This window comes from Laccaria bicolor, genomic scaffold, assembly GCF_000143565.1.
Source record: "Laccaria bicolor S238N-H82 LACBIscaffold_35 genomic scaffold, whole genome shotgun sequence".
NCBI classification, from domain to species: domain Eukaryota; kingdom Fungi; phylum Basidiomycota; class Agaricomycetes; order Agaricales; family Hydnangiaceae; genus Laccaria; species Laccaria bicolor.
This window is the reverse complement of record NW_001889906.1, coordinates 146817-171431: the sequence shown is the minus strand read 5'-3', so window position 1 is coordinate 171431 and position 24615 is coordinate 146817. Positions and strand designations below refer to the sequence as shown.

The 24615-nt window shown below is 48.9% G+C and overlaps 9 protein-coding genes across 9 annotated transcripts; 4 read left to right on the top strand and 5 right to left on the bottom strand.

Moving 5' to 3' along the window:
* The first annotated feature begins 3594 nt into the window (after positions 1-3594).
* On the top strand, positions 3595-4993 carry LACBIDRAFT_307419 (uncharacterized protein). Its single transcript, XM_001886081.1, has 6 exons — positions 3595-3917; positions 3974-4037; positions 4151-4321; positions 4387-4581; positions 4639-4693; positions 4742-4993. Exons 1-6 carry the CDS (start codon positions 3615-3617, stop codon positions 4953-4955), a joined length of 1002 nt encoding a protein of 333 aa, XP_001886116.1. The 5' UTR covers positions 3595-3614; the 3' UTR covers positions 4956-4993.
* A 188-nt stretch (positions 4994-5181) lies between these two features.
* Positions 5182-6585, top strand: LACBIDRAFT_307418 (uncharacterized protein; the record flags this gene model as incomplete). Its single annotated transcript, XM_001886080.1, has 2 exons — positions 5182-6265; positions 6315-6585. The coding sequence occupies one exon, from the start codon at positions 5182-5184 to the stop codon at positions 6217-6219; it is 1038 nt and encodes a 345-aa protein (XP_001886115.1). The 3' UTR covers positions 6220-6265; positions 6315-6585.
* A 118-nt stretch (positions 6586-6703) lies between these two features.
* On the top strand, positions 6704-7965 carry TrpD (anthranilate phosphoribosyltransferase, TrpD; the record flags this gene model as incomplete). The annotated part of the gene is made up of 2 exons (XM_001886079.1): positions 6704-7072; positions 7195-7965. 2 exons carry the CDS (start codon positions 6704-6706, stop codon positions 7963-7965), a joined length of 1140 nt encoding a protein of 379 aa, XP_001886114.1.
* A 175-nt stretch (positions 7966-8140) lies between these two features.
* Positions 8141-9400, bottom strand: LACBIDRAFT_295284 (uncharacterized protein; the record flags this gene model as incomplete). The annotated part of the gene is made up of 6 exons (XM_001885982.1): positions 8141-8432; positions 8484-8572; positions 8623-8729; positions 8775-8958; positions 9015-9216; positions 9275-9400. The coding sequence occupies 6 exons, from the start codon at positions 9398-9400 to the stop codon at positions 8277-8279; spliced, it is 864 nt and encodes a 287-aa protein (XP_001886017.1). The 3' UTR covers positions 8141-8276.
* A 639-nt stretch (positions 9401-10039) lies between these two features.
* On the top strand, positions 10040-10609 carry LACBIDRAFT_295283 (uncharacterized protein; the record flags this gene model as incomplete). Its single annotated transcript, XM_001886078.1, has 3 exons — positions 10040-10376; positions 10431-10490; positions 10540-10609. The coding sequence occupies 2 exons, from the start codon at positions 10040-10042 to the stop codon at positions 10469-10471; spliced, it is 378 nt and encodes a 125-aa protein (XP_001886113.1). The 3' UTR covers positions 10472-10490; positions 10540-10609.
* A 96-nt stretch (positions 10610-10705) lies between these two features.
* LACBIDRAFT_307414 (uncharacterized protein) lies at positions 10706-11257 on the bottom strand (the record flags this gene model as incomplete). The annotated part of the gene is made up of 1 exon (XM_001885981.1): positions 10706-11257. The coding sequence occupies one exon, from the start codon at positions 11255-11257 to the stop codon at positions 10706-10708; it is 552 nt and encodes a 183-aa protein (XP_001886016.1).
* A 1308-nt stretch (positions 11258-12565) lies between these two features.
* Positions 12566-13450, bottom strand: LACBIDRAFT_295282 (uncharacterized protein; the record flags this gene model as incomplete). The annotated part of the gene is made up of 2 exons (XM_001885980.1): positions 12566-13388; positions 13442-13450. The coding sequence occupies 2 exons, from the start codon at positions 13448-13450 to the stop codon at positions 12684-12686; spliced, it is 714 nt and encodes a 237-aa protein (XP_001886015.1). The 3' UTR covers positions 12566-12683.
* A 5009-nt stretch (positions 13451-18459) lies between these two features.
* Positions 18460-19939, bottom strand: LACBIDRAFT_142837 (uncharacterized protein; the record flags this gene model as incomplete). The annotated part of the gene is made up of 5 exons (XM_001885979.1): positions 18460-18566; positions 18622-19232; positions 19287-19457; positions 19509-19721; positions 19851-19939. Coding segments are annotated over 5 exons (1191 nt in total), but the record flags the coding sequence as incomplete, so codon positions are not given.
* A 425-nt stretch (positions 19940-20364) lies between these two features.
* LACBIDRAFT_307410 (uncharacterized protein) lies at positions 20365-21779 on the bottom strand (the record flags this gene model as incomplete). Its single annotated transcript, XM_001885978.1, has 8 exons — positions 20365-20424; positions 20475-20837; positions 20893-20993; positions 21049-21147; positions 21204-21338; positions 21392-21503; positions 21563-21678; positions 21734-21779. The coding sequence occupies 8 exons, from the start codon at positions 21777-21779 to the stop codon at positions 20365-20367; spliced, it is 1032 nt and encodes a 343-aa protein (XP_001886013.1).
* Positions 21780-24615: the final 2836 nt, after the last annotated feature.

Sequence of the window (24615 nt, the reverse complement as noted above, 5' to 3'; positions counted from 1 at the left end):
CTTTCTTGTCTTGACCTCGTAAACTTTGTGACGAGAGGTCATATACTTATGGATATCTGAAGGGTCCACCATGGAAGATTAACTTCATCCCCATTCGACACCCTGCTATGCAAGTAGTTACGTTGCTTCGAAACCAGGTCGTCCTCCTCCAAGTGTTTCGCATTCCCGCTTGTTTCTGGCTTGTTGGTGCGCCTTGACGGCCTCGGGCCCCGACGCAACCCGCCAAAAAGCGGAGCCGTGAAGCCCTTCTCCATTCTTACGATTCAAACCCACCCGAGGAAGTTGGTCCCTGACAGGTACTCAGGTACTTTTTCCTTTCACCATGTCGTCACTTTGAACTCATCATATTCTGTTCTTTTAGCACCCGAAATGTTCGGGATTTTTCAAGAACGTCTTAGATTGGGTTCACCGTTCGCAGAATCTTGGTGAGAGAATTTTCAGCACCTATGTAGCATGCTAAACTTACGACATGCCTCAAAGCAGTGCTATGTCCGTACTTCGTCCACACTTCCGCCAGGGAGGCACGTCGAAACGTTGCCCACGCTCCCCTATTTATGGTCGTTTGCCCGTAGTTTCCCCCGATTTCTGTGATGCCGTCGTGCAATTGCCATGTGCACCAATCAGCGCCTCCCTGTTTATTCACAGTGAACGCTGCGGTCACGATGTACCCCTTTGCTCCACAGAAATAAATTGCTTTTTGCCACGAGATTCACGCACAAGAAAAACCGGTCACCCAACTTCGTTTCCTTTTGTTTTGCCGACATGCCCATGAATTCTCATACATTTCGTGTTATTATATAGGTACCATTGTGGTGGGTAGGCACTTGCCGCTTATTCCTTGGAGAACAAAAGAAGAACATCGCAGTAGCCCTCGAGAGATCTAGTGGAATCTCATCGGGGTGAGTGGTGACTTGGTGGAGTGTGACTCATCGCGTGACTGCAAATTGCCGGCAACTCTTTTTTGTTCTGAACGTTGCGTTCATATTGCGCGAACAGGTCTTGGTCCCTGGTATAGCACAATTGCCAGCGCCTAGATCGACCAATCTGAAGGTCAATATCGTTTAATCTCAATTGAGGTTCATTCCTAACTCTGATTTGGCTTTACCACCATAATGAAAGACAAAACATGACGTCCTCGTCCCCCATCTCACGAACGCCCCTTGCGGCAAAACTCGACCGTTATAGGGAGCTCGGACCTCTACCGACACTTTCCCCACGAAAAGTGAAACTCCAACGGGCCAACAACATGATGTCGGCCGCAATTATCTTAGGCTCGGAATCGAACACTTATGCATAGACACGCATGTCTCCGTAATGGTATGGGAATTCTCCGTCCTTTTGTTCTGTCCACGATAAGGCGGATTTCATATCGTATACAATCAGTCGTAGAGGGTGTTGTGTATGCTGTGGCCACCGTCGCACTATATTCCGGCGTACAGAGTCAATGCCAGGGGGACCCAAACCATATTCGCCTCCTAAATTCAAAAAAATGAAGACAATGCCAATATCGACGTCACCCTTAGCGATCCTTCCCGATTCCCGAAACAACCAATCCATCCGCTCCGACCCTGGGGAACACAACAAAGACGATCTCCAAATGGCACCGCACCGAGTTTAAAAGAACCCGCAAATCTCCTCATACCTTTCCCAACTTCCCACCAAAGCCATTCTTGCGTACAGCAGAACTGGGCCCAAGCAAGACGCTTGCTTTCTCCACTTTCCACACTCTCTCTTCCTACGCCGACATGCACGCACCTACTGAGATGCCCACTTCTTTCATTCTTCCGGACCTCGTTTCTCATTGCAGTTTCCCGCTCACATACCATGTTAATGGGGATGAGATTGCTGCGCAGTCTGTTGACTGGCTCGACACCAATTGCCCCGACTTGAACGCTAAGCAACGTCGTGCGCTTCGTGGTCTTCAGGCTGGCGAGCTCACGGCGTTCTGCTACCATTTCGCCTCGAAGGAACGCCTTCGTGTTGTTTCGGATTTCATGAACTATCTATTCCACCTGTACGTTTGCCTTTACTTTTTTCAGCTTGACCCTCACTCACTTTACTTTACAGTGACAATATCAGTGACGGCATGATGACACGCGAAACTGACGTTTTGTCTGATGTTGTCATGAACGCTCTCTGGTTCAGTAACAAGTACATGCCCACTACAGCTCCTGGGAAGGAACAGGCCGCTGTCGAGCTCAACCCTGGGAAGCTTGCTCGAGAGTATGTCATTTTTTCAGAAACACTTCCGTCATTCATTAACCTCCAATGACAGTTTCTGGGCTCGCTGCATTCCAGACTGCCCGCCTGGTCCTCAGGCTCGCTTCAAGGAGACGCTCGAGCTCTTCTTCGAGTCCGTCAATATTCAAGCGCGTGCTCGCGACGAGGGCGTCATCCCCGACCTTGAGTCCTACATCGACGTCCGGAGGGATACGTCCGGCTGCAAACCTTGCTGGGCACTTATCGAGTAAGCTTTTCCTCTCTGATCCGCCCTGATGCCTGAAGCTTATCAGACGTTTCTTGTTAGATATGCTCTTAACATCGACCTCCCCGATTATGTCGTCGAGCACCCAATTATGGAGGCCCTCAACCAGGGCACCAACGATCTCGTCACTTGGTCCAACGACATTTTCTCGTACAACGTCGAGCAGTCCCGTGGTGACACGCATAATATGATCGTCATTCTCATGCTCTACCATGGTCATACTCTCCAGAGCGCTGTGGATTACGTGGGCGATCTATGCGCTCAAACTATCGACACTTTCTGCGAGAACAAGAAAAAGCTTCCGTCCTGGGGCCCAGAGGTTGACGAGATGGTTGCTAAATACGTACAAGGTCTCCAGGACTGGATCGTCGGGTACGCGAACCCCTTTTCTTTGCCACACGCCTCATTGGCTGACGTAATTTGCTTCGCAGTTCCCTTCACTGGAGCTTCCAGACCCACAGATATTTCGGTACGAAAGGTCTAGAAGTCAAAGCCCACCGTTTCGTCAAGCTCCTCCCTCTTGAGCCCACCGCGCAAGCGCCCCCTCAGCTCGCCAACATCAACCAAGTTGCACGAGTTCCTCCGACATCAAACAAGACGACTGGCAGTGTGCTGCAGGGCATGCTTGAACTGGTAAATGTCCACGCCTCTCACTGCGAGCGCTGCACGATATTTACCTGAGCCCTCGTCTGTCTAGGTGCTGCCGTCGTCAAGAATCATACTATCGGTGTTCTTCTGCACCGTCTTTTTCTCGTTTGCATTAGCTGCGAGTGCAAGTCTGTGATCTTGCCGCACGTAACGACCCTCATTGATCCTCGCATTTGTGTTTTGTGATACGCTACGACTTATGATTTGATGATCATCACCCCCTTTCGACCTTCGCATTCACTCATTTACGTTTACGTTTTATCTTATAAGTTGACTATTCATTTCCGCCTCTCTGATACAATAATTGTGGGAGATTATAGTGATAGTGTACACGATATACTACCTGGGACGTTGTCTGTTTTCGAGATTACATAACATTATAAAGTAAATATATAATGACGTTTAGTGACGTCACTTGCACCATGTCTCATACCTTTTAAATCGACAACAAGTGCTCTCTATACTCTAATAATCAACCAATATGAACGTCCTATCTCGCCCAATCCTACGCTCCCTCGCTATCCGAAAAGCCCCGCAACTCGCCTCCTCGCTCCGCCGCCCCATCCCCCTCGTGCGTCCCTCTATCCTGGGCGCCAATCCTGCAGTGTTGCAAGTTCGTTGGGAGGCCAGCCGTGTGTCCATGAGGCCCGGCAGCCAAAGCCTTGAACACGCAGCTACAAACGTCAGAGAAGAACTGGGAAACTCCGCTACGGACCTCGCGAAGGTCATTGCAGGTGCGAACGTTGCCGGAGATAGCGTCGTTGATTCCAGTGCAGAGTCATTCGTACGTTTCCAAGTTCTCAACGTCACGTAATCTGACATGGGAGAAATGTGCTATAGATCGGAATCACTGGGACGGTGGCTAATCAGGTCCCTCAACATATCTTTCTTCTCGGATTGGCGGGTTCGTTCTTGTTCTTGTCTTTTGTTTCTTGTTTCGTTTCTTTCCCGCGTTGTCTCCGAGGGAAAAAAGTAATGTATGGGGTGAACATATGACTGATATTGACACTTGAATAGGTGGTCTGCCGTACGTGTCTGCGTCCGCAACGACCGTCTATCTTGCGTACCAAGCCCAATTGGCGACGTCCGGCGTGGATATAGGCATGGATCCCGGCGTGGCGCTTACCATTCTCGACCAGGCATTGAACATCCAGGTGACGTACGGCGCGATTATGTTGTCCTTCCTCGGTTAGCACACTTGAACAGTTATTGTTCTGCCACAAACGATTAGTTGACACCGCGCATATATATAGGCGCCTTGCATTGGGGGATGGAGATTGCTGGGTATGGCGGTATGAAAGGCTACGCGAGGCTTGCATTGGGGACTGCGCCGATGTTGATTGCGTGGCCGACGCTTGCCATGCAGCCTATGATGGCGCTCATGGTGCAGTGGCTTGGGTTCACGGGGTTGTGGTACGCTGATTCGAAAGCGACTATGGCTGGTTGGGGTACGTGTGTACCTTGCACGCGAGAGCTCCACTGATGTATGGATGAATTACGTGCAGCGCCCAGGTGGTATTCGCAATACAGGTTCTATTTGTCCATCCTCGTGGGGACCTGGTACGTGGTATCATTGTTTTAATATACCTCATTAATTACGTTGGACAGCATTATCGGCTCCCTTGCTGGGACGTCTTTCTGGGGACCTGTTGCGGGGCATGGGTTGCTCTCGCACGATCTTGATTTGCTGAGAGAGCAGAGGAGGAAGATGATGCCCATTAGGCAGGGAATTGTCCAGGGACCGATTGAAGCCGTTCCCGCTGGACTGGAGGCGGAAAAGTTTACGAGAATTCACAAACGCGATGTGTCAAAGGGCGAGTAAAGAAGATTTAAAAAGTAGCAATCGAAAGTTGTAAATTAGTTGTAACGATAGGTGTATGGTTGTGTTATAAACCCAGGGCGTTGTGCATTGTTCTGCGTTAGTAGTTGTGTGTGCCCCTTTCTTCCTCACCTGGATGTCTCTATAGTAGCATCTAGCGCCCTTCCTTTTGTCTCTTGGTCACATTACTTTTCTTCCACCCTCTTTTCCATTTTTACGATAGACAGTTATGCACGCAAAGTACTACCGGCGTGTCCCACACTTGGAGCAGGCTCTTCACGTCAAGCGCACACCTGCTGATCCTTCTGGCTTTGTTCTGACCGGTCCAATCACTATCACTGTGATAGAAACAGCCTCCGCACACTCCTTGGACTTAAAGACCAGCAGCACAAAATCAACCGAGGCATCCGTAACTTCCACTTCCACTTCCTCCACCCGCCTGACCCCCCTTCCTACGTCCACGACAACTTTCTTCGTCAAAGTTACACAAACTCCTCCTCCGCCTACCCAAATACCTCCTTCATCCACACCCGTACCCTCAACCTCCGTCATCGCGCAGCAAAATGCTGCTCTCAACACGTCCCAAACTTTATCAAGCGGAGCTATCGCAGGCATAGTGATAACATGTCTATTCGTTCTCGTAGCCGCAGTTGTCTTTGGGATGCGGCGTCGCTTCAAGTATCATAGGATGAAGATACGGGGCATGTGGACTACCTCCAAAGCTATAGGTATCCCACCAACTAGCCCGTTTGAACCTCAGGAATACCCAGGGACTATCAGGCCATATCCGTTCCCGGTTCCTTCTTCCTCTGCTGGCAACAACAGCCAGTTTTTAAACGTACCGAGCTCGCCAGGCACTTATTTTGCTAGTGCGCAAGCAGCCTCCCGCCAGGGCCCGTCCATGTCATCCGTCCTTGCGCCACCCGCATCGTACGGTACCGGATTCGGCTCTCAGATTCCGTCTACGACGACCGCCAACACCCCCTTCACCTCGTCAGACGCTGCGTTATTTCCGTTTGGCGCAACTGTGATCTATACGTTTATCACTTCGTTGCCGGACGAACTGTCCATTAGGGTCGGGGAGACTATTAGGGTGTTGGCGGAGTATGATGATGGGTGGGCGCTGTCGCTTAATGCGGGGGGCGAGCAGGGGATGGTGCCGCTTCAGTGTTTGGATCGTGGGGTTGGGGGTGGGAGGAGTTTTGATGGGGATGCGGATGTGGATGGGATGAGGAGGGTGAGCAGTTTGAATGTGTTTAGGCGGTGATTCTTTTTTTTCTCTTGGGATTTTATTTTATTTTATTTTATGATGGGTGAGTGCTATCGTTCCCTGTACCTACTCATCGCTGACCATTTACCAAGCGAACAGAGTTGAAGCGTTCCTTTTCTTGACACCCTGCGATACCCAGCCTTTTTTTCCCCCTTCTCTCTCTTCTTGGAATTCCACGGTAACCCGCGCCATTCCGAATTCGATTCGAGAAGGTTACCTAGCAGCTTTACAGTTTGTCTTGCAGCTCAGGAAGCAAGCGTTGTGCCGTCTTTTTTCTATGTATATAATTTACAAGTATGTACATAGACCTGTATGTATGTCCACAACGTGGACTTGGATGTACTAAATATCAGAGCAATACCATGAATCGCTTGGCAAAAATTACCTTTTTCCAAAAATAGGGCGCATATGTAGATAAGATAAGAAATGTTAAGATCCTTATCAACCCCTTCCAATTTTCGAAAATCACATATCCTAATAGATGTCTTCCGAATACACCTCGTCCACCTTCCGACCCTTGCTAAACAGGCTGGTGCAAACCCCCGAATATTTCACGCCTGATGACCTCAAACTATCCCTCAACCACCTCTTCACACCCGACACCCTCCTCCCCGCCCAGATCGGCGCCTTCCTCACGGCGCTGCACATCCATCGCGTGGAGAGGCGGCCCGAGTCGCTCGTAGCTGCTGCTGAGGTTCTGAGAGAACGGGCACTTAAAGCGGCTGTTCAGGATACGGAAGGCGATTTTGTGGTGGATATCGTCGGCACTGGTGGGGATGGACATAATTTATTCAATGTGAGCACGACGGCGGCAGTCGTTGCAGCTGGCGCTGGTGCGCGTGTTATCAAGGTACGTTTATTCCCTCACAATTTAGACCTATGACATTCCAAAACTCATTAATTGACTATACTCCCATTCCCTCCACACAAAAAAAAAAAAAAAACTCGGTACGCCACACTACATACATACAGCACGGCAGCAAAGCCTCAACCTCCTCCTCCGGCTCCGCCGACCTCCTCCAATCCCTCTCCTGCCTCTTCACAGCCCCAACACCAGGCACACCCATGCCCATCGACCGCGTCCCCTTCACATTCATCCTCGCACCGCACTACCACCCCGCCATGGCCTCCATCGCGCCCTACCGCAAAGCCCTCCCCTTCCGCACGATGTTCAACGTCCTCGGGCCCCTCATCAACCCCGCCCGTCCGCGCGGGATGGTGTTGGGCGTAGCGGAACCCGAACTGGGCGCGACGTTCGCTACGTCCCTACGGGAGGGCGGCGTCGAGCGCGGGTTGGTGGTGTGTGGGTTCGAGAGGCTCGATGAGATCAGCTGTGCGGGGAAGACGCACGCGTGGCAGTTGAAGGAGGATGGGAGCATCACGCAGACGACGTTGGCGCCTGAAGATTTTGGGTTGCCTTCCCATCCGTTGGCTACGGTGGCGGGTGGGACACCGGATGAGAATGCGGAGGTGTTCAGGACGCTGTTGACGTCTGGAGAAGACATCCCGGAGAAGTTGATACCGGTGTTGGACTTTGTGTTGATGAATGCGTCTGCGTTGTTGGTGGTTGCTGGGATTGCCGAGGACTATGTTCATGGTACGCAGCTTGCGCGGGAGAGTGTCAAGTCTGGAAAGGCTTGGTTGGCTTTGGAGACTTTCAGAGATGCTGGGAGGAAGGCTGCTGGGCTCGGGAACTTTAGTGATGTGGGCGGTCAAGAGGAGCTGAGGAAGGAAAATAGATAGATTTGCGTTCGAGAAACAATCTAGCACGAGGATATGGTGGATTTTTCTTGGACATTCCGAGCCGTAGAATGGTCTTGATCTGCTTGTACCGGATCAATTTAGTGCCATATTAATCTTGATTTGAGGGCTTTGTCTTGAGTTGAGAACAATCTGAAAATAGTCACAAAATAAAACAGAGACAAGTTCCAATTACATTTCTTGTGATGATACAAAGGCCCTAGAGAATACAAAGCATGGTTGCATGTTACATGACGGAGAGCAAGGAAGAGAAAAATGACATCGGGAAACTCAGACTGGCAGGGTCGATTAAATCAAGTCAAGTCAATGACCTCTCTGGAGTAGGGCTCCTGTTTTATTCGTCTTCTTGCGCGTGTAGGTGATCTGTGAACGCCGGATGGCCCACTTGTGCTTTGTCTAGATCTGTTTGCTTCTGCGTCTTGACTAGAGCGAAGTGCCTTGAGGCGCTCCTTGAGAAGGGTGAGCATCATGACGATAAGGGGTCGATGAATGGTAAGTACCTCCAGTCTGCGTATCTCAGAATGTGTTCTTGGATCATCATCTGTTAGGACTTCCGGGCGAGGTACGATGTCGTTTGCCATGAGAATTGCTAATATAGAGATCAATCAGTTTATTTCGCGTTTAAAACGAAAATTTTACCAAGGGGCCTATACTTGAAGGTGAAAGTGATAAATGGGGTCGTATCCATCATAAACCCGTTGACAATATCGACAGTCGGAGCTGGTGAGGGATATTCCTCGCCGAATCTAATCAAGGGTCAGGGGGGCTTCAAACTATGCAACGATACATACTTGACGTGATGTGCTCCCGCTTTCTTGGACCGCTCGTGGACGACCTGTTCCTCCAAGACAGGACCTCCATAGGAATGCTCCAGCGGTCGAGTGACGACATTTTGGACCTGGAATCGCCAGAGCTGTAGCTGAATAGTACCAATGTCCAAAGAAGCATCAATAGTATTCAAATACGCGTCATCGTCTGCAATTTTGTGATGAACAGCGACCTGACGAGCGCTAATAGCAAAATGACGGTACCAGACACTTGGATAGACGAGAAGACAAAGTCGCGGCGAGTATAGTCTGACGTGCGTGTATACGATACCCCAACGCCGTTCGGTTTGTCAGGATACCGCTCGGCGTCTAACATGATGTGGTTATCACAGACTGTGCCATCGATCAGGACGACAGCTTGCAAGGGAATTTGCCGTGTTGTGTTGTACCAATTAACAGAGAACTTCTACAAACACCGAACTTGAGCACAAGAGAGTCAGGAAACGGACCACGAAGCAACGTACTTTGCCAACCTCGGAAGCAACCCAGCAGGAAGCGCCGTTTTTCGAGCGCTCGATACCATGCAACGCCGTTCCATGACCCTCGACTGAGATCCAGGCCATGTAATCACCAATTTGCATGGTTCCCATGGTTAGAAGTGTAAGTGAGGAAGTGGAGGTAGAAAGGCAACCATGATTGGGGTGCGTTTTTAAGACACCCCGGAAAGGCGCCCGTGTAAGGTCCACGTGCTGACCGCGGCATGGAGCCCAGAGCCGGCTCCGAAGACCAAACGTCCTTTGCGTTCGGAGCCTTTTTGACCTGCGGATATACTTGATAGAGGTTGTACGTGACCATCTGGAGTTCCTCCAAGTGGATGGATTAATCACATCTAACCGAAAGCCCAAGGTTGTGGTCACAGTCTGCCTGTGATAGTTGAGATATGAATAAGCAGAGAGAAAGTACATCCTTACCTGGTAAATTTTGCCGGGAGAGAACGATTATCGGAGGTTTGTGGCTGCAAGACGTAAGAACTCATAAAGTTTTGTTGGAGATGATGGCCATTCGTTATCGGAAGAGATGACTGTCTTTATATGTTGAGAATAATGACGCGGAACGAGTTGATGAAAACGAGATTCATTCGATTCAGCTCGAGACCTCTTAATCTAAGCTTCAAGTTGGGAATCAATGGTGGTTGAGGAGAACAGGCAACCGTTTTGGGTCTGGGCTTGACGCGTAACGCGTTGAAGTGCACGTGATAGCGTCACACCCATTCTTGACTCTCAACCACGATGAACTCGCCACCAGATCCAGGCTCTCCCAGTGGACTATCCACCCCATCATCAGCGTCCCCACCACCCGAAGAGGTCAACTTTCACCAGTCAAGCGCCCAATTCATCGGCAACCTCGCCAGTCAAGTCACCTCAGCCTTCACGGGTGGCAGCTCTTCCAAACGACGGCTTCCGGGCGGTTCATCGTTCGGGGCTGCGTCGTCCGCACGCGATCCTAAATCTCGAAGACGTGGAGATAGCGGCCGTAATACTTGGGAAGGAGGAAAGGAGGGCGGCGCTGGGAGGAAGGAGAAAGATGAACTCCTCGATACCAATCTCGTGGATTGGTTGAGGAAAGGTGCCTTGCTTTCGATTGTTCCGCCCGTTCAACCTACTTACTATTTGTCAACAGAAATTGGCGATCCATTCCAGGAACAGCCCGTATACAAATGAACAATGGTGGTTCCGTCTGGTGTGTCAGTCGCCTGCATATATTCTCGTCCGCTCACTCAGTACCATAGCATTACATTTTCTCCCCCTGTAACACAATTATTTGTATTTTAGACCAGTTATGGGACCATTTATTTTGGCTCATGGGCTTACATCGGTCAACAAATCACTCAAAACGTACTAACTTACAACCACAGGGCTTCATCATGGCAATCGCTCTACTTTCCCGTCGAACATTTAAGCAAACAACCCTGGGAGGTTCTCCACCAATTTCTTCGTTAACGGATTGGTAACTTCCCTCGGTTTCATCCCACCCGATTTTTTGCAAGGAGATCGCCACAACCGAGTATCTTCCCAATGTGCGTTATTAGGAATTGGGACGTGGTATGGGGTGAAGATGAGCCACCAAACTTTCTTGATAACGCGGTAGTTCAAGTTTCCGTCACCGTCAAGGTAGACGAAGGGATGCTTCTCGAGCTTCCACTCCTGGAGCTTTGACCATTCCTCATCATCCAAGAAATCTGCACTCCCGACATCTTCAGCCCGGATCAACACCATCTCAAGATGTTTATTTCCTCCGCAGCTTTGAAATTCTTCGCCGGGCTCGTGCCCGGGCTGGATGTTGTATGGTCGAAAAGGGAGGAGGTAGTACTCATGCTCTCGGAAAACTTGGGTTGCTGGGAGGACCACTTGATGGCTCGCATAGGGCGATATGGTGGGCCTACCCTCCCTGCGGTTTATGTTGAAGACACTCCCATCATCACTGTGCCTGAGTCGACACAAGAACATGGACAAGAGGCCAGTTTCGCTGCCGTTGCACCGCAACTTCTCGGATCTTACGGCTTCGGTGCTGGCTATCTCATCTGTTGCGTGGTAGACTGAGGGGACTATCTGCCACGTCTCCGGCGTCTGCGGCGGCGGCGTCTGCTCAAGATTAGAGTGAGGACAGGCAGAGAACCAGTGCGTACCGTTGTCATTTTTTTTACCTTTCGGCAGGGGGGCTAACTCCCAAGATCCAGTTTATATATGCGAAGGTTTAGCGCTAGCGCTTGGCACAACCCTTGACCCTAGGAAATCTGTATGTCCTCCTAATCCCAATTTTGATAGGGTTCATTGCAGATATCCGCTAAACCTCCAAACCAGGATTCATGGCGGTCCGAAAACCAAGTTTCATCCAAAAATAGGGTGAGAAGACATGTCCTTTTCTGAAAAAGAGTGGCTGTATGAGGTGGCTCCTGATTATAGATAGTCTCATTCCGTCTACTACAGAAAAAGCGTGTTTCTCGATTTGAAAGCGAAGTTCTTGAATTGGTCGAGGAGAGGTAGGCCTTGCGGCTCTTGATTCCTCTCTCTAAATGATGACTATCGTCGACAGAAGTGGCGATCTTCGTCCCGATACCAGCCTCTACGAATGTGTACACTTTCGCAGTGCCATAGTTCCCAACGCACTGCAATAGTTGACACGCACTCCAATAGTTGCCGACGCACTGCAATAGTTACCAATGCACTGCGATAGCTGCCAACGCACTGCAATAGTTCCCAGCGCATCGCAATATTTCCCAACGCACCTCGAACAACCGAAAAAAATTGGGTTGAAAACCACACTGATTGAACATTGCGAATCGCTTGCAAGGCTGGAGCCAAGTCTGCGGCGATCCAGGCTATGATGATTCCTTCTGGTGGGTTGCGCCGCTAGCGGCTATTCCAAGGCAACCTAGCCAGCCAAGTCACCTCAGCCTTCACGAATGGCAAATGACGCTTCCTGGCGGTTCATCTTTCGGCGCTGTATCATCCGCATGATCCTAAATCTCGAGGACGTGGAGATATCGGACGTAATATGTATTGGGAAGGGGAAAGGAGGGGCTCATCGATGTTGTGGATTGGTTCAGGTATTATGCTTTACTCTCGGTTGCTCTGCCCGTTCAACTGACTCATATTATCTGTCACAGAAATTGGCGATCCATTCCAGGAACGCCCCGTATACGAATTAGCCATGGTGGTTCCGTCTCATGGGTGTGTTAGTCGCTCACATATATTCCCGTCCGCTCACTCAGTACCACAGCACTACATTCTCTCACCTGTAACACAATCACTTGTATCATAGACCAGTTATGGGTCCATTCATCTCAGTTCATTGGCTTACGCCGGTCAACAAATCACTCAGTACATATTAGCTTACAATCACAGGACTTCACCATGGCGAACGCCCTCCCTTTCATACTTTCCCGTCGAAAGCAAACAATCCTGGGAGGTTCTTCATCAATTTCTTCGTTAACGGATTGGTAACTTCCCTCGGTTCCATTCGACCTGAGGGTTTCCAAACAGATGGCCTGAACTCAGTATCTTCCCAATGTGCGTTATCAGGAATCGCGACATGGTACGGGGTCAAGATGAGCCACCAAACGTCCTTGATAACGCGGTAGTTCAAGTTCCCGTCGCAGTCAAGGTGGACGAAGGGATGGTTCTCCAGGCTCCACTGCTGGAGCATTGACCATTCAAGATCATTCAAGAAATCTGCCTCCCCGACGTCTTCGTGTCGGACCAACACCATCTCAAAATGCTTCTTTCCTCCATAGCTTCGGAATCTTTCGCCGGGATCGTACACGGGCGGGATGTCGTATGGTCGAAGAGGCAGGAGGTAGTCCTCACACTCTCGAAAAACTTGGGTTGCCGGGAGGACAACTCGGTGGCTCGCATAGGGCGAGATGGTGGACCTACCCTCCCTGCGGTTTATGTTGAACACGCTCCCATCGTCCCTGTGGCTGAGTTGACACGAGAACATGGGCATGATGCCAGAATAGTGAATGGTCGTTGTTTCGCTGTCTTCGTACCACAACTTCTCGGATCTCATTGCTTCGGTGCTGTCTGTCTCATCTGTTGCGTGGTAGACCGAGGCGACTCTCTGCCATAACTTCGGTGTCTGCTTGAAATTACAGTGAGGACAAGCAGAGTGGATGTGGAACCAGTACGTACCGTTGCCATGTTTTACCTTTTGGCAGGAGGGCTTACTCCCAAGGTCCAGTTTTTATAGGCGAAGGTCTAGGGATCGGACCCTTGACTCTAGAAAGTCATTGATGGAAACAATGCGGACTTCTATGTCTCTCCAATCCCAGATCTTGCTATTTTGGTAGGTGCAATTCTGAAAATGCTTGCTAAACCTCCAAACCAGGATACTCACGGCGGTCTGAAAGTCAAGTTTCACCCAAAAATAGGGTGAAAAAACTTTGACTATTCGTCCCTTTCTGAAAGAGAGTGGCCGGGGTACCATTTATGACATTCCATCATCGGGGAAAGGAAGGTGTTCCTGGATTTGAAAGGGGGGGGAGTGAGCTCGTTGATTCGAACTCTTGAATTGGTCAAGACAAGGTAGGCCTTGCGGCTTTGGTTGCTTCTCTCTAAATAATGACTCTTCCTTACAGAAATTGGAGATCTTCCGTCCCAACACCAGCCTTTACGAACGTGTACGCTTTCGCAGTGCAACAATTCCCAACGCAGTGCAATAGTTGACAATGGACTGAAATAGCTTCCAACGCACTGCCATAGTTGCCAACGCACTGAAATAGTTCCCAGCACACTGCAATAGTTCCCAGCGCACTGCAATAGTTCCCAACGCACCTAGAACAATCAAAAAAAATCGGGTTGGAAACCACACTGATTGAACATTGCGAATCGCTTACAAAGCTGGGCTCAAGTCTACGGTGATCCAGCCTAGAAGTAGTAAACGAACAATGATGATTCCCTCTGGTGGGTTGCGCCACTAGCATCTATTCCAGTTGCTCACAGGACATCGTAGCATTCATTGTTTCATTATACCACAATTACTCTTTGGTGTGTTGAACAACTTCAACCCAGCGTCTGTCTTTGTTTTCTCAAGTGCAAGTTGTCTTTCCCCCTTGACACAGCGTGATACCATCCAGCCTTGAGACAAAACTCCCAATTACTCATTTGGCTTTCGTTCATCGATTTACACATAACATGCAACAGTTAAACAAAGTGAGCAGACCCCGCCATGCTACATCTCATTTGCATCAGCTGATGACTGCAGAACGATGGCACGCGCACCCTTCTACACATTCAAATCCTCGTCAAAGACTCAAGCGAATGATGAAACACGGGAAGGTTCTCGACCAACTTTTTGGTCAACCGATTGGTAACTTTCCTCATCGTCATCTTCGTAGCGTTATACGGGAATGGCGAGAATATCTTCTCAAGCTGCATCAGAAGGGATTGGAACATCATACGCGGTCTGGAGGAGCCACCAAACATCACCCGATACTCCAGGTTTCCAGAACCATTGGATCAGACGAAGCGATGGTCCTTGAGCCGCCACTGTTGGAGCTCTGATCACTCCTGATAGCTCAATGCGAGATGGGATTTTTCAATATCATCGTGTCGGATCAACACCAACTCAATGAGCTTCTTCCCTCCGAAGCTTCGAAATCTTTCGTCCGGATCATCTGCAGGCGGCATGGCGTATGGAAGAAGGAGTAGGAGAAAGTCCCTAGGATCTTTGAACACTTTCCTTGCGGGGAGAACAACTGGGTATCAAGCGCAAGGCTTCTCCTGCCTACTGAATGGGCTGTGGACCTTCCCATCCTTCTTGTGCTTGAGTCGGCACAGGAACATGGACAAATGGCTAGGAGGACGAAGCCACCCAGTTTCTTCGCCTATGAACAACAAGACCTCAGATCTGTCGGCTATGGTGATGTCCGTCTCGTTTGTCATGTGGTAGACCGAACTGACGGTTTGCCAAAGCTAGGTAATTCATGTCATGCCTACAAAGGCTTTGACCCATGGTCAACTTCGTATTTTCGTCATTTTCCGCCGGTAAAAGACTCGAGGAGGAGTTTGACACCAACAATATCCTGCAGGCAAGCTTACACAGTGCTTACACATGGTCCCTTGTTTCTGATTCTGACTGCGTTAAAAAACCTTAAAAACAACATTGCAAAGTTCACAGTACAACTATACATAGATCACATCCTCACAAACGCTAATCAAGTTCATGGGTTTTGTAGGAATTATCAAACACCCTCGTCGTCTGGGCGATCAATTTATCTGGAGTCTCTTTATCAACTGCCACGTTATAGGGTGGTCAACCATCCTGTTCCATTTGGTCTCTCGTGAAACTCCTACTGGAATTCCCAAACCCTTGTCCCAAGTGGCGCCAGCCGGGATGGGGACAGTATACGGCGTCAAGATCAAGGGCCACACGTCTTTCATCACCCTATAATGTAATGCGCCCTGATCGTCCAGTCGAACGAAAGGATGATCCCGAATTCTCCATTTCGCCAAGTTGACATCCTTGGTGTAGCCTGGAATTGCAGCTACATCTTGATTGCGGACATAAAGCAACTCGATATAATCGTTTCCACCCCGATGACGCCGACCCCGATAAATGTCGTTGCAAAGGGGGAGAAGGAAATCGTCAGGAGATGAAAGAACTTTCGTGGCAGGAAGAACGACATGGTTATCTGCCCATGGGGAGAGGTCGGGTCGTCCCTCCAATCGGTTTGGGTTGTGCACCTGCCCGTTGGGGTCGTGCCACAACCTACACGAGAACATCGAGCAATTCCATGTGGCAATGCTGTGATTGGAACCATAAAATCCGACCACATCTAATTTGGGGACGACTGCAATCGTATCGTCGTCACTAGCGTGATAGACGGCGTCGACGGTCTGCCACAATTGGTTTTGAACCTGGAAACGGGATACGATGAGAATAGTTGCAGAGATGTGGCAGCCCTTGGGTAATTACCAGAGTCGTCATTGTGAAAATGGTGATAGACGCTAGTTGAAGAGGTGGGCTGACAATTGAGAGAGGGTGTAAGTTGGCCAACCATTCGTCTTGTTAAATACTTGATCGTCCCTGCAAACGCGCTGATTGAGTGCAAGTTAAATGTCAAACACAGCCTTCCATTGTCAGCGCCAGAATTCACGCCAGAACTTGGACGGATTTGGTCTAGGCTTCTGCCTAGGACTGAAACTGATTCAGTGACTGCACATTGGCACGTAATCAGAAATGTTCGAGGGAATCGTTGTCTTAATTCTTGAAGCAGTGTGGAGGATCGTGTACAGCATGTGAGAAAACGAAGGAGATTGCTCCGAAGTCCCACTTACTCGTTTGAAAGATGCCGAAGCGGGGGCAATTACTTCCCCAGAGCTTTGTTCAGGGAGTACTGGCAGGATGCTGTGCAATATCTAAAGAATCTTCGTTTCAGTTGACTGGCGGACGAGATTGACCAGCTCCAAGAACTGATTTAAGGCAACTTCTTCGTGAGCTTGCACCCACGACCTCGAAACTGACAGATGGATGCTCGTTGAAGCCACTAGCCTCTTGCGTATAATATATACCGAAAATCGATTGTAGGCTTTCGATCCACCGGATAGGTGTTTGCGAACTAAGAATGGTTTCAAACGTTTCCAGCACAAAAAGTTTTCTGGTAGCTAGCCGCCTGAACTTCAGTATAAGAATACTAGATGTAAAACGGACATTACTTCTCCAAGCTCCGCGTACGGGGCTGTCGGCGACACTCTAGAGTTTCCGCGCCAACGGCGTATTGAGAAAATCTGATCAACCGAAGGACGCTCGAGCTGGAGGGTCCACTCTACCAGCAAAACCAGGGGCAAGGCTACTCCACTACCCTGGAGCACAGTGCTACGCGATCAGCTTGCTGTCCAGATGAAAATCAAATCGCAAAAGTGGCTGGGCACAATGAAAGCGCTCCCGATACCGGGGCGCTTGCCGAAGATTCATCGTCGACTTGGGTAGGCGAAGAAGGCTGGGGAACAGCGAGTTAGGGTCACGGACAGGCCTCGATCCCGATATATGGAATCCAGGCTGCAATGTTGCAGTAAGGATATGAGGAAGCTGACTGGTGAGATCTTGAAGTAGGCGCTTCGCAATCCGTTGCACACAATCTATTTCATCATTATGGCCACCTTCCTTAAGTCTGCAGATCGGCGGAGAAAGGCTCGCCTTTCCGCCTGATCCGGTGCAGAAACGAGTTCCTTGTTGAAAATCTCCCGAGTTTTTGAGTTCAAAATTGCGACGTCTTACTCACCCAATTGACCATGATAAAGTCAATGGGTGCGCTGGTTTGAGGAGAGTTGCCAATTTCCTATATTTGTCTGAGACGAATCTGCCAAACAGTGACCCTTCGCCGTGTTCAGCTAGCGAAGTGGATAGAAAGTCAGATCGATGGCTCAGCGGGATATGGAATACAGCGTCAAAGTCTGAATGAAAAAACTCTTGGCTTTGGGCGGCCTGTTGAACATGAAAATCCGAAGGAAACATGTGTGACCACAAGAGCTGACATTCGTCCAGAAAATGCAGAATCATCCACTGTAATTATCATCATCGTTACCTTCCCCGAAACCAATACCTTTCGACAGCCAATATGATCTTCGACGATCGGAGTCAGGTTCTCGTCTTGAACGTTCTCTAGTATCGTCGTGCTTGGAGTTTCCATCGCCCTCCTCTTCGTCGAAACGATCCCCGTCTTCTTCGTCGTCCGTGTCGGGGATGAATACCGTATGAGTATCTTTGAGTTTCCCTGTTTTCCGTCGCTTTTTGGGGGGCTGCCGCCCGATGTCGTAGCGTCCCCCTTCCTCTCCTTCATCATCTTGCCGGGTGTGATGTTCGTGGTCATCATCATCATCCCCGTAATCCCGGAGGTCTTTCCAAGAATTGGAATCACGGGCGGCAGATGTCTGTCGAAAAGACGAGGTCGAAGCTGGCGCGTGAACAACTTGAACGACTGTCTGTGATTCAATACCAAGAATTTTGTGCAATGTTCGTCTATCATAAACCTCTTGAACGAGCTTACGATGATTTATCGTCTGGTCAATCCCGTCAATTATATTCAACTCAGAAGACGGCGCAATGTGCTGACCTCTTGAGTTATGCCAAGAACAGTTGACAGTATACTGAGGTCTTCTGAATCGTCGTGGGATCTTAAATGAACTGAACGGCCACCCCGTCTGGCATTAATCATACCAGCTCGTAGATACGCCGTTGAAGTAAGAATCCCATGAGCGCCAGCGAAAGCGGTTCGAACTTTGTGGAAGCCATACGAGCCCTTGGAGATGTCGTTGGCTGGCTCGGCGATGTATGAGCACGATGACGCGTAAATCCAACAGAGATCGCTTACATGGGTCAGCGGGGTCTTCCAAAGACAAGATACCCCGCCTGTCATAATCGTACCATCCTCTCTTCCGTTTGCTGAAGTACATCCCTCCGTCCCTTAACGAAATGCCCACTTCGTCGTAATTGAAATAGCACCCATAAAGCTCGAAAAATTCCATCGCTAACACGCCCAAATTTTTCTCTGGATCAATTTCACCGTTCCGTATTTTGGGGTGCATCTGCAGGAAGCTGACCGCCAGGCAAACTATGCTGTAACTCCCAAGACCCCCTGTATAAACTTCATTCATGCTTCGCTGAGTCAAAAACGCCTTCGTAACCATGACGAGACTTCGTAAGGCCATGCTGCCTTTGCCTTCAGCGCCGTTTCCGTGCATGTCCTTCAGAAACCCGTTGATAATTTTCCCCGATAGCAGGCCATTGCTTTGATTTAAGCTGATGTCGACATGGAAGCGGCCGTGCGTGGTGACGAATTTGACGATGGGAACTTTGGCTTTGGCGATGATAGTGACATGCGAAGTAACCCCGCTGCGTTTCAATGTGTTGGCGAGGGCATGAAGTACATTGACTTTATTGCTATATGCCATTGAATCTGATAAAATTACCAAGTCAATGTCACTGAATGAAACGTCAGGTTAAACGAGAGGGAAGTGACCCGTGAAATGGACATACCCTAGGGGTAGATATAATTTTGTCTCATAGCTTCCGAACGGTAGCACTCGAGCATCTGGAAAAGAGGCTTTCACGGTGTTGGAAATCTGTGTCACAATTAAACCTCGAACTTCATCTTCTACTGGCGACGGTGATATCCAATGGACAAAAGCCTTCACTTCGGCATGCAACCTAAAGTGACTGAAATCAGCTAGCACAAAGCCAACAGAGGAATAAACATACATCTCGGCGACATTCTTGTGCTTGTCCCAATCTATCCCGGTAACCCAAGGAGCCTTCCTTGACGATGCATCCAACCGCTGTTTCTTATTGGCGTAGCCGTCATCGAAATCGAACAGAAGATCATGCTTCCTCTTCGTTCTATGTCTGACGTCGTCCCTTCCCTGATCCCTCTTGCCCCGATCCCACTCACGTTCATTCTGTCGATCCTTCTCCCTTCGTGACTTTGATTTTTCCTCAGACAAACCAGGTTCTGGGGAGTAACCGTCCCGCGCTTTTCCCTTTCCCTTATCCATTATTGACCCCGTGTCTATATTCTGTGCTTCACCGTTCTCCTCCCTCAACTTGTCATGACTTGACTCTCCGTCCGAATCCGAGAAGGTAAATGGTATGAAATCCACAGCCTCTTCAAAAGAGCCGTTTATCAAAGGGTCGGGTGGAGTGATTCCATTTGATGACGAGATATTCTTTTCTGAAGATTTTCTTCGAGGAGTGGAGGAGCCGCTTGCAAGTGGTGTGGACTCTGTGGACCGTTTAGCACGTTTGTCACGCCGCCGAGCCCGTCTATTGGGATATTCGGATGGAGGAACTTTTCCTTGCTTTGGCGAGGAAGATCTTCCCATATAAGAGATAGCGAAAGACGAACAAACTTCAAAGAGCTTGGGTTCGTTTAGTGTTTGGCTCCATTAGGCTCTCCAAACACTGCGATTTTACAAGATCACCATTGTATGCTGTTCGTATATCTACAACATTTTTCTATGAACAACCAATAAATACGACAACAACAACCCAAGTAAAGCCCAAGTGCGAAAGATATGATACAATTTTTTGACCCAACTGACAACTCTTTCATCAGAACCTAGAAGCCGTGCCCTTTCTCGGTTAAACTCAAGTCATCAGGATCCATTACATGGGTTCTCTAGGAGAATAGGTCAGTCGTAGATGATATAGGCAAGAAAGAAGACGTACGGTGTGGGACATGGGCACCCCATCAACATCAATATCAATAGTCTGATGCACAGCTAGAGACTGCTGGGCTTTAAAGTTGCTAAGAGGGATATCACCAGCCGAAATCATGGTTTGAGAAAGGTTGATGTGATTAGGTCCCCGAGCACTGTCGTTGTTCCTCGACCCTGAACCAGTTGCTGGGTTGGAACTGGAAAAGGCAAACGAGTCGTAAGCCGTGAACACGTTACGAAAGACGGTGGTTGCGGCGATAACAGAGACGACGAGAGCAAATGGGAGTGCAATAATATTCATGACAGGGTTGAGACCGAGAGAAGCGAGGACGGTTTGAATGAAATTGGCACCAAAGGCGGCGCAAAAATATCCCTAATCAGAAGGCTGGTATCAGAATCAAGGTTGCTGTGAAAGAAGAGCGGCGTACAATTCCGTCGCGGAGGAGCAAATTGGACAAGTTGCTCGTGCGACGAGAGTTGTAGAGTCTGAAAGCGCAAAGGAGCAGGATCACCAGATCGAATGCCATGGCTACATTCAAATTTGACATAAGCGTGGTAGCGGCGACGGGGCTGCGACTACTCACTGTACGCAAAGACAGCAACCAGGAGTGGCTTGGGAGCCGTAGAAACTACGGCGCAGACATTTCTCTGTGCGTTCCATTGTGCTCTGGAATATCTGAAAGCTAAGATATTTGGTGGGTGAGCACTCCCTAATCGATCAACCTTGAAAATTACTTACTTTGGCACCAGAGGGCGATTTGACCACAAAATAAAAGTGCCAACGGAATGGTGACTTTGTTGCTTCTATGCCACACCGCGCGTGTTCTCAGAATGAGAATGAGCGATGACCCGCACGTTCCAATGGCGTCAGAAACTTTTTTTTTTTAAAATTAGGGAACGCTTCTGGAGAAGGCGGCGTTTACATACCCTTCGAGATCCAGGTAACCTCCTGGCATGGAATTTGGCTGATAGCATTCAGGTTGACAGCAAGGGCGAAAATGTGTAAGAGCATGCAGATGCGACAAACATAATAGAGCACCTATCAAAATCAATATTGCTTGATTCGAAGTATTGAGCGAGATGGAGAAAAGAACTCACCATGGGCCATCGCCAGGTACGCTTTCCTCGAATAATTGAGATGTCGAAGGTTAATGTGCTGATGACATTCCAGGCAGCCATTCCACAGAGGACAAGGGTGAAGGCTGCGAAAATCTCTGTTGACATGACGCTCAAATTAACCTCAATAAGCGGAAGGAGGATAAAACGTACTGCTGTCGCGGGCGATCTCAGCTGGGCTCAACCAGTTTTTTGCCATGGTGCAAAGCGGTAACAGGTGGGTAGCAAGCACCCTTCAGTTCTTATCCTTTAAACAACGCGGATCTCAGGGAGAGTGCACATGTAGAAGCACCGACGGCTAAGTTTATCGATAACTCTGAACCATGGAAAATTATTCATGTCTAATCGCGAATTTTGTCGCAAGGTAGGGTCAGATTCGCATTCCCTCGATCCTGCCTGGAAATTCTGGAAACAAACCGCAATCCCACCAATTTAAAAAATGTCGACACGGTGGCAGATGACACTCTTGGCGTAACCGCTGGCAAGAGCATCGCTGAGTATCGTCAGGCATCGTCGCATCAGCCAGGCACGGACACCTGAAAGAGGTTCTGAACTGTTCTGGATTGTGTTCTGATTCCAGGATCGCCTTGAATCCTCGCATGTTGCAGTGGACCCTGGCTAATCCGTTCCTCCAGGTGCGGTCCGCAAAAGTCAATCTAAATGACTAGCTTTCAACATGGATGTTCAGTCTTCAATTGAGTCTTAATTGAGTCTGGACTCTGAATATTGTCTGAATAAGTACCTAAAGCCACCTGGCGGTTTTGCAAAGTTGAGCCCATGGCTCCCAAAACGAATTCTCTAGAGACTTGATCAAAGACGACGGAAGTGACAAGTCTGACATCGACAGCTCGAGGCGGCGCCGCAGATCGACGATGGTGTTGACGACTGTTGTCCATCGTCTTCATTGCAAATTCCGGATCCGCTTGTTGCTTCCCCGCTCAAATGGAGGTTGGCAAACCTCACAAGACCTCGCATGCATATCAATCGCTCTTTTGAACTGCCTTCGAATTTCGAAACCTTTATGTATGGTCTAGCATGATGATGGCGAGCTTTTATTCAGTAACACTCAGTGACTGCTTTAGTAACAATTTGGCCACGAAGGGTTGGTCGGGGAGGGGGTGGCAAAAGCAGCTAAAACGAGGCTAAAATTCTCAAATCTGGATTGCTTGTCACAATTACAGGGTGGCAACAAAAAATCAAGGGCGATTCGAGTAACATCCATCTGATTCCAATGTCATCCATTGAAGTCGACATGGGCATGTTCAATGGAGAGATTAAATCTTGTGGTCACGGGAAGTACTGAGCATCGACCATAGGCCTCTCGTATTCGATCAAAGCCGTCTGGAGGTCCGAAACGATTAATTACCCACCAGGACAAGCGATAAGTACAGGCATGTACAGGCAAATATAGGCGCCGAAAATGTCAACTCTCCAAGGTACCTTACCCACACAAACATTCATGAACGTGAACAAACACTTGAGGCAGGGCCTAATAAATAATCAGGACAAATGTACCTTACAGCTGAAAGCAGAACGATAGGCCATGCCAGATCGACACATACATAGGGCGGACTCTCAACTTTTATTGTGGTACTAGCGTGACATCAATTCGGAGGTTGAAATTTAACACGTTGTGAGAACTCAGCGGCCCCAGCCATCACGTCGCTTTGAAATTTTGGGAGTCCGCCCTGAACATGTGTCGATCTGCCGTGGCCTATCGTTCTGCTTTCAGCTGTAATTGTGGCCACTTGAAAAATAATGAAGTGAATGTGCATCCCGAAAACATTAATTCTCAAAATTAGAAAATGAAGAACAATGGGTGACTTTCCGTAACTCAAATCTATAAAAATGAATAAATTTGACCCTTATCGGATTTTGAAACGAGAACTTCACAGGAGAGTTTATTGGAGTGAATAAACCGTAACGCCAACTGATTAGATTCTATTTGATGTATTTGCTTGCCTTCACTTCCCTCCTGTCTGAGCTGCTCTGAGGTCGTGTAGGCCCATGGATGGGTTTATTATACTGATTATTCATCCACCCCGCTGTAAAATTAGACCACACACTGGGTGAAGCCCAAAAAATCCCAAGTTGAGCTGAACATGGCTGTGGATCAGTGCAGCGTTGTGCCGGTTGCGCAACTGTTCTGAAAGTCGCCGACTGTCAGTGACTGTGACTTTTTGCAACCAAACACGACCGCGACTTTGCGGGGTGCCAGGGTGTCCTCATATATTATGTAATGTAATTTTAAGGAGATTTCGACGTTAGGTCCTGGCAGGTGGATTTGACTTTCTCACGATCTACAGTCGGTGACTGTGACCTAAGGTCGGTGATGCAGAATAACTGTCACAGTGTGGTAGCACGCAAAATGGATTGCAGTGGTAGATATGGAACATGATATAGAGGAATCTAGAACAGTGGTAGATATAGAATATGATGTAGGAATCACTGTACAGCGTTAGAAGACCGCGCAGTGCGATATAGCACGCGCCCAGAGGTAGGACCCCATGGCACCGCGCAAAGTTGCGAACACCGTTGACGACCTTTGGTGACTCTCTCACGATTTACGGTCGGTGACTGTGACCTCAGGTCGCCGACCCGCACAACGCTGGATCAGTGAGTTAGGTGTCAAGAAGGGTGTTTGTAAAGGGAGCAACAGTTTCCGGGAGGGGATTTTGTAGCCATAAGACATTGACACTTCTAATAGGCTCTGTAGTGGCTTTGAACTGCAACGAGAGGGAGCAGAATGCCGTAGAGCTGACTAAGCCATGTGGGAAGGAATCGTACCCAGGAAGGAAAGGTGTCCCCTTGGCAGGGTTGATTCCAGCGTTTGAAATCTGTTCGAGGGGTCTGTACCCTCTGAATAGATTAAGGTTTGTAACTGGGTTCCAACCAGGGACTCCATCAGAGTCGAACCCTTACAAGACTCGGCATCCCGGCAAAGGACCCTAGATTTCGTCGATTTATTCAAATCTAGAGAATTTGTGTTACGGAAAGTCACCCAATAAGAACTTCAACCACATTTAATTTGCATA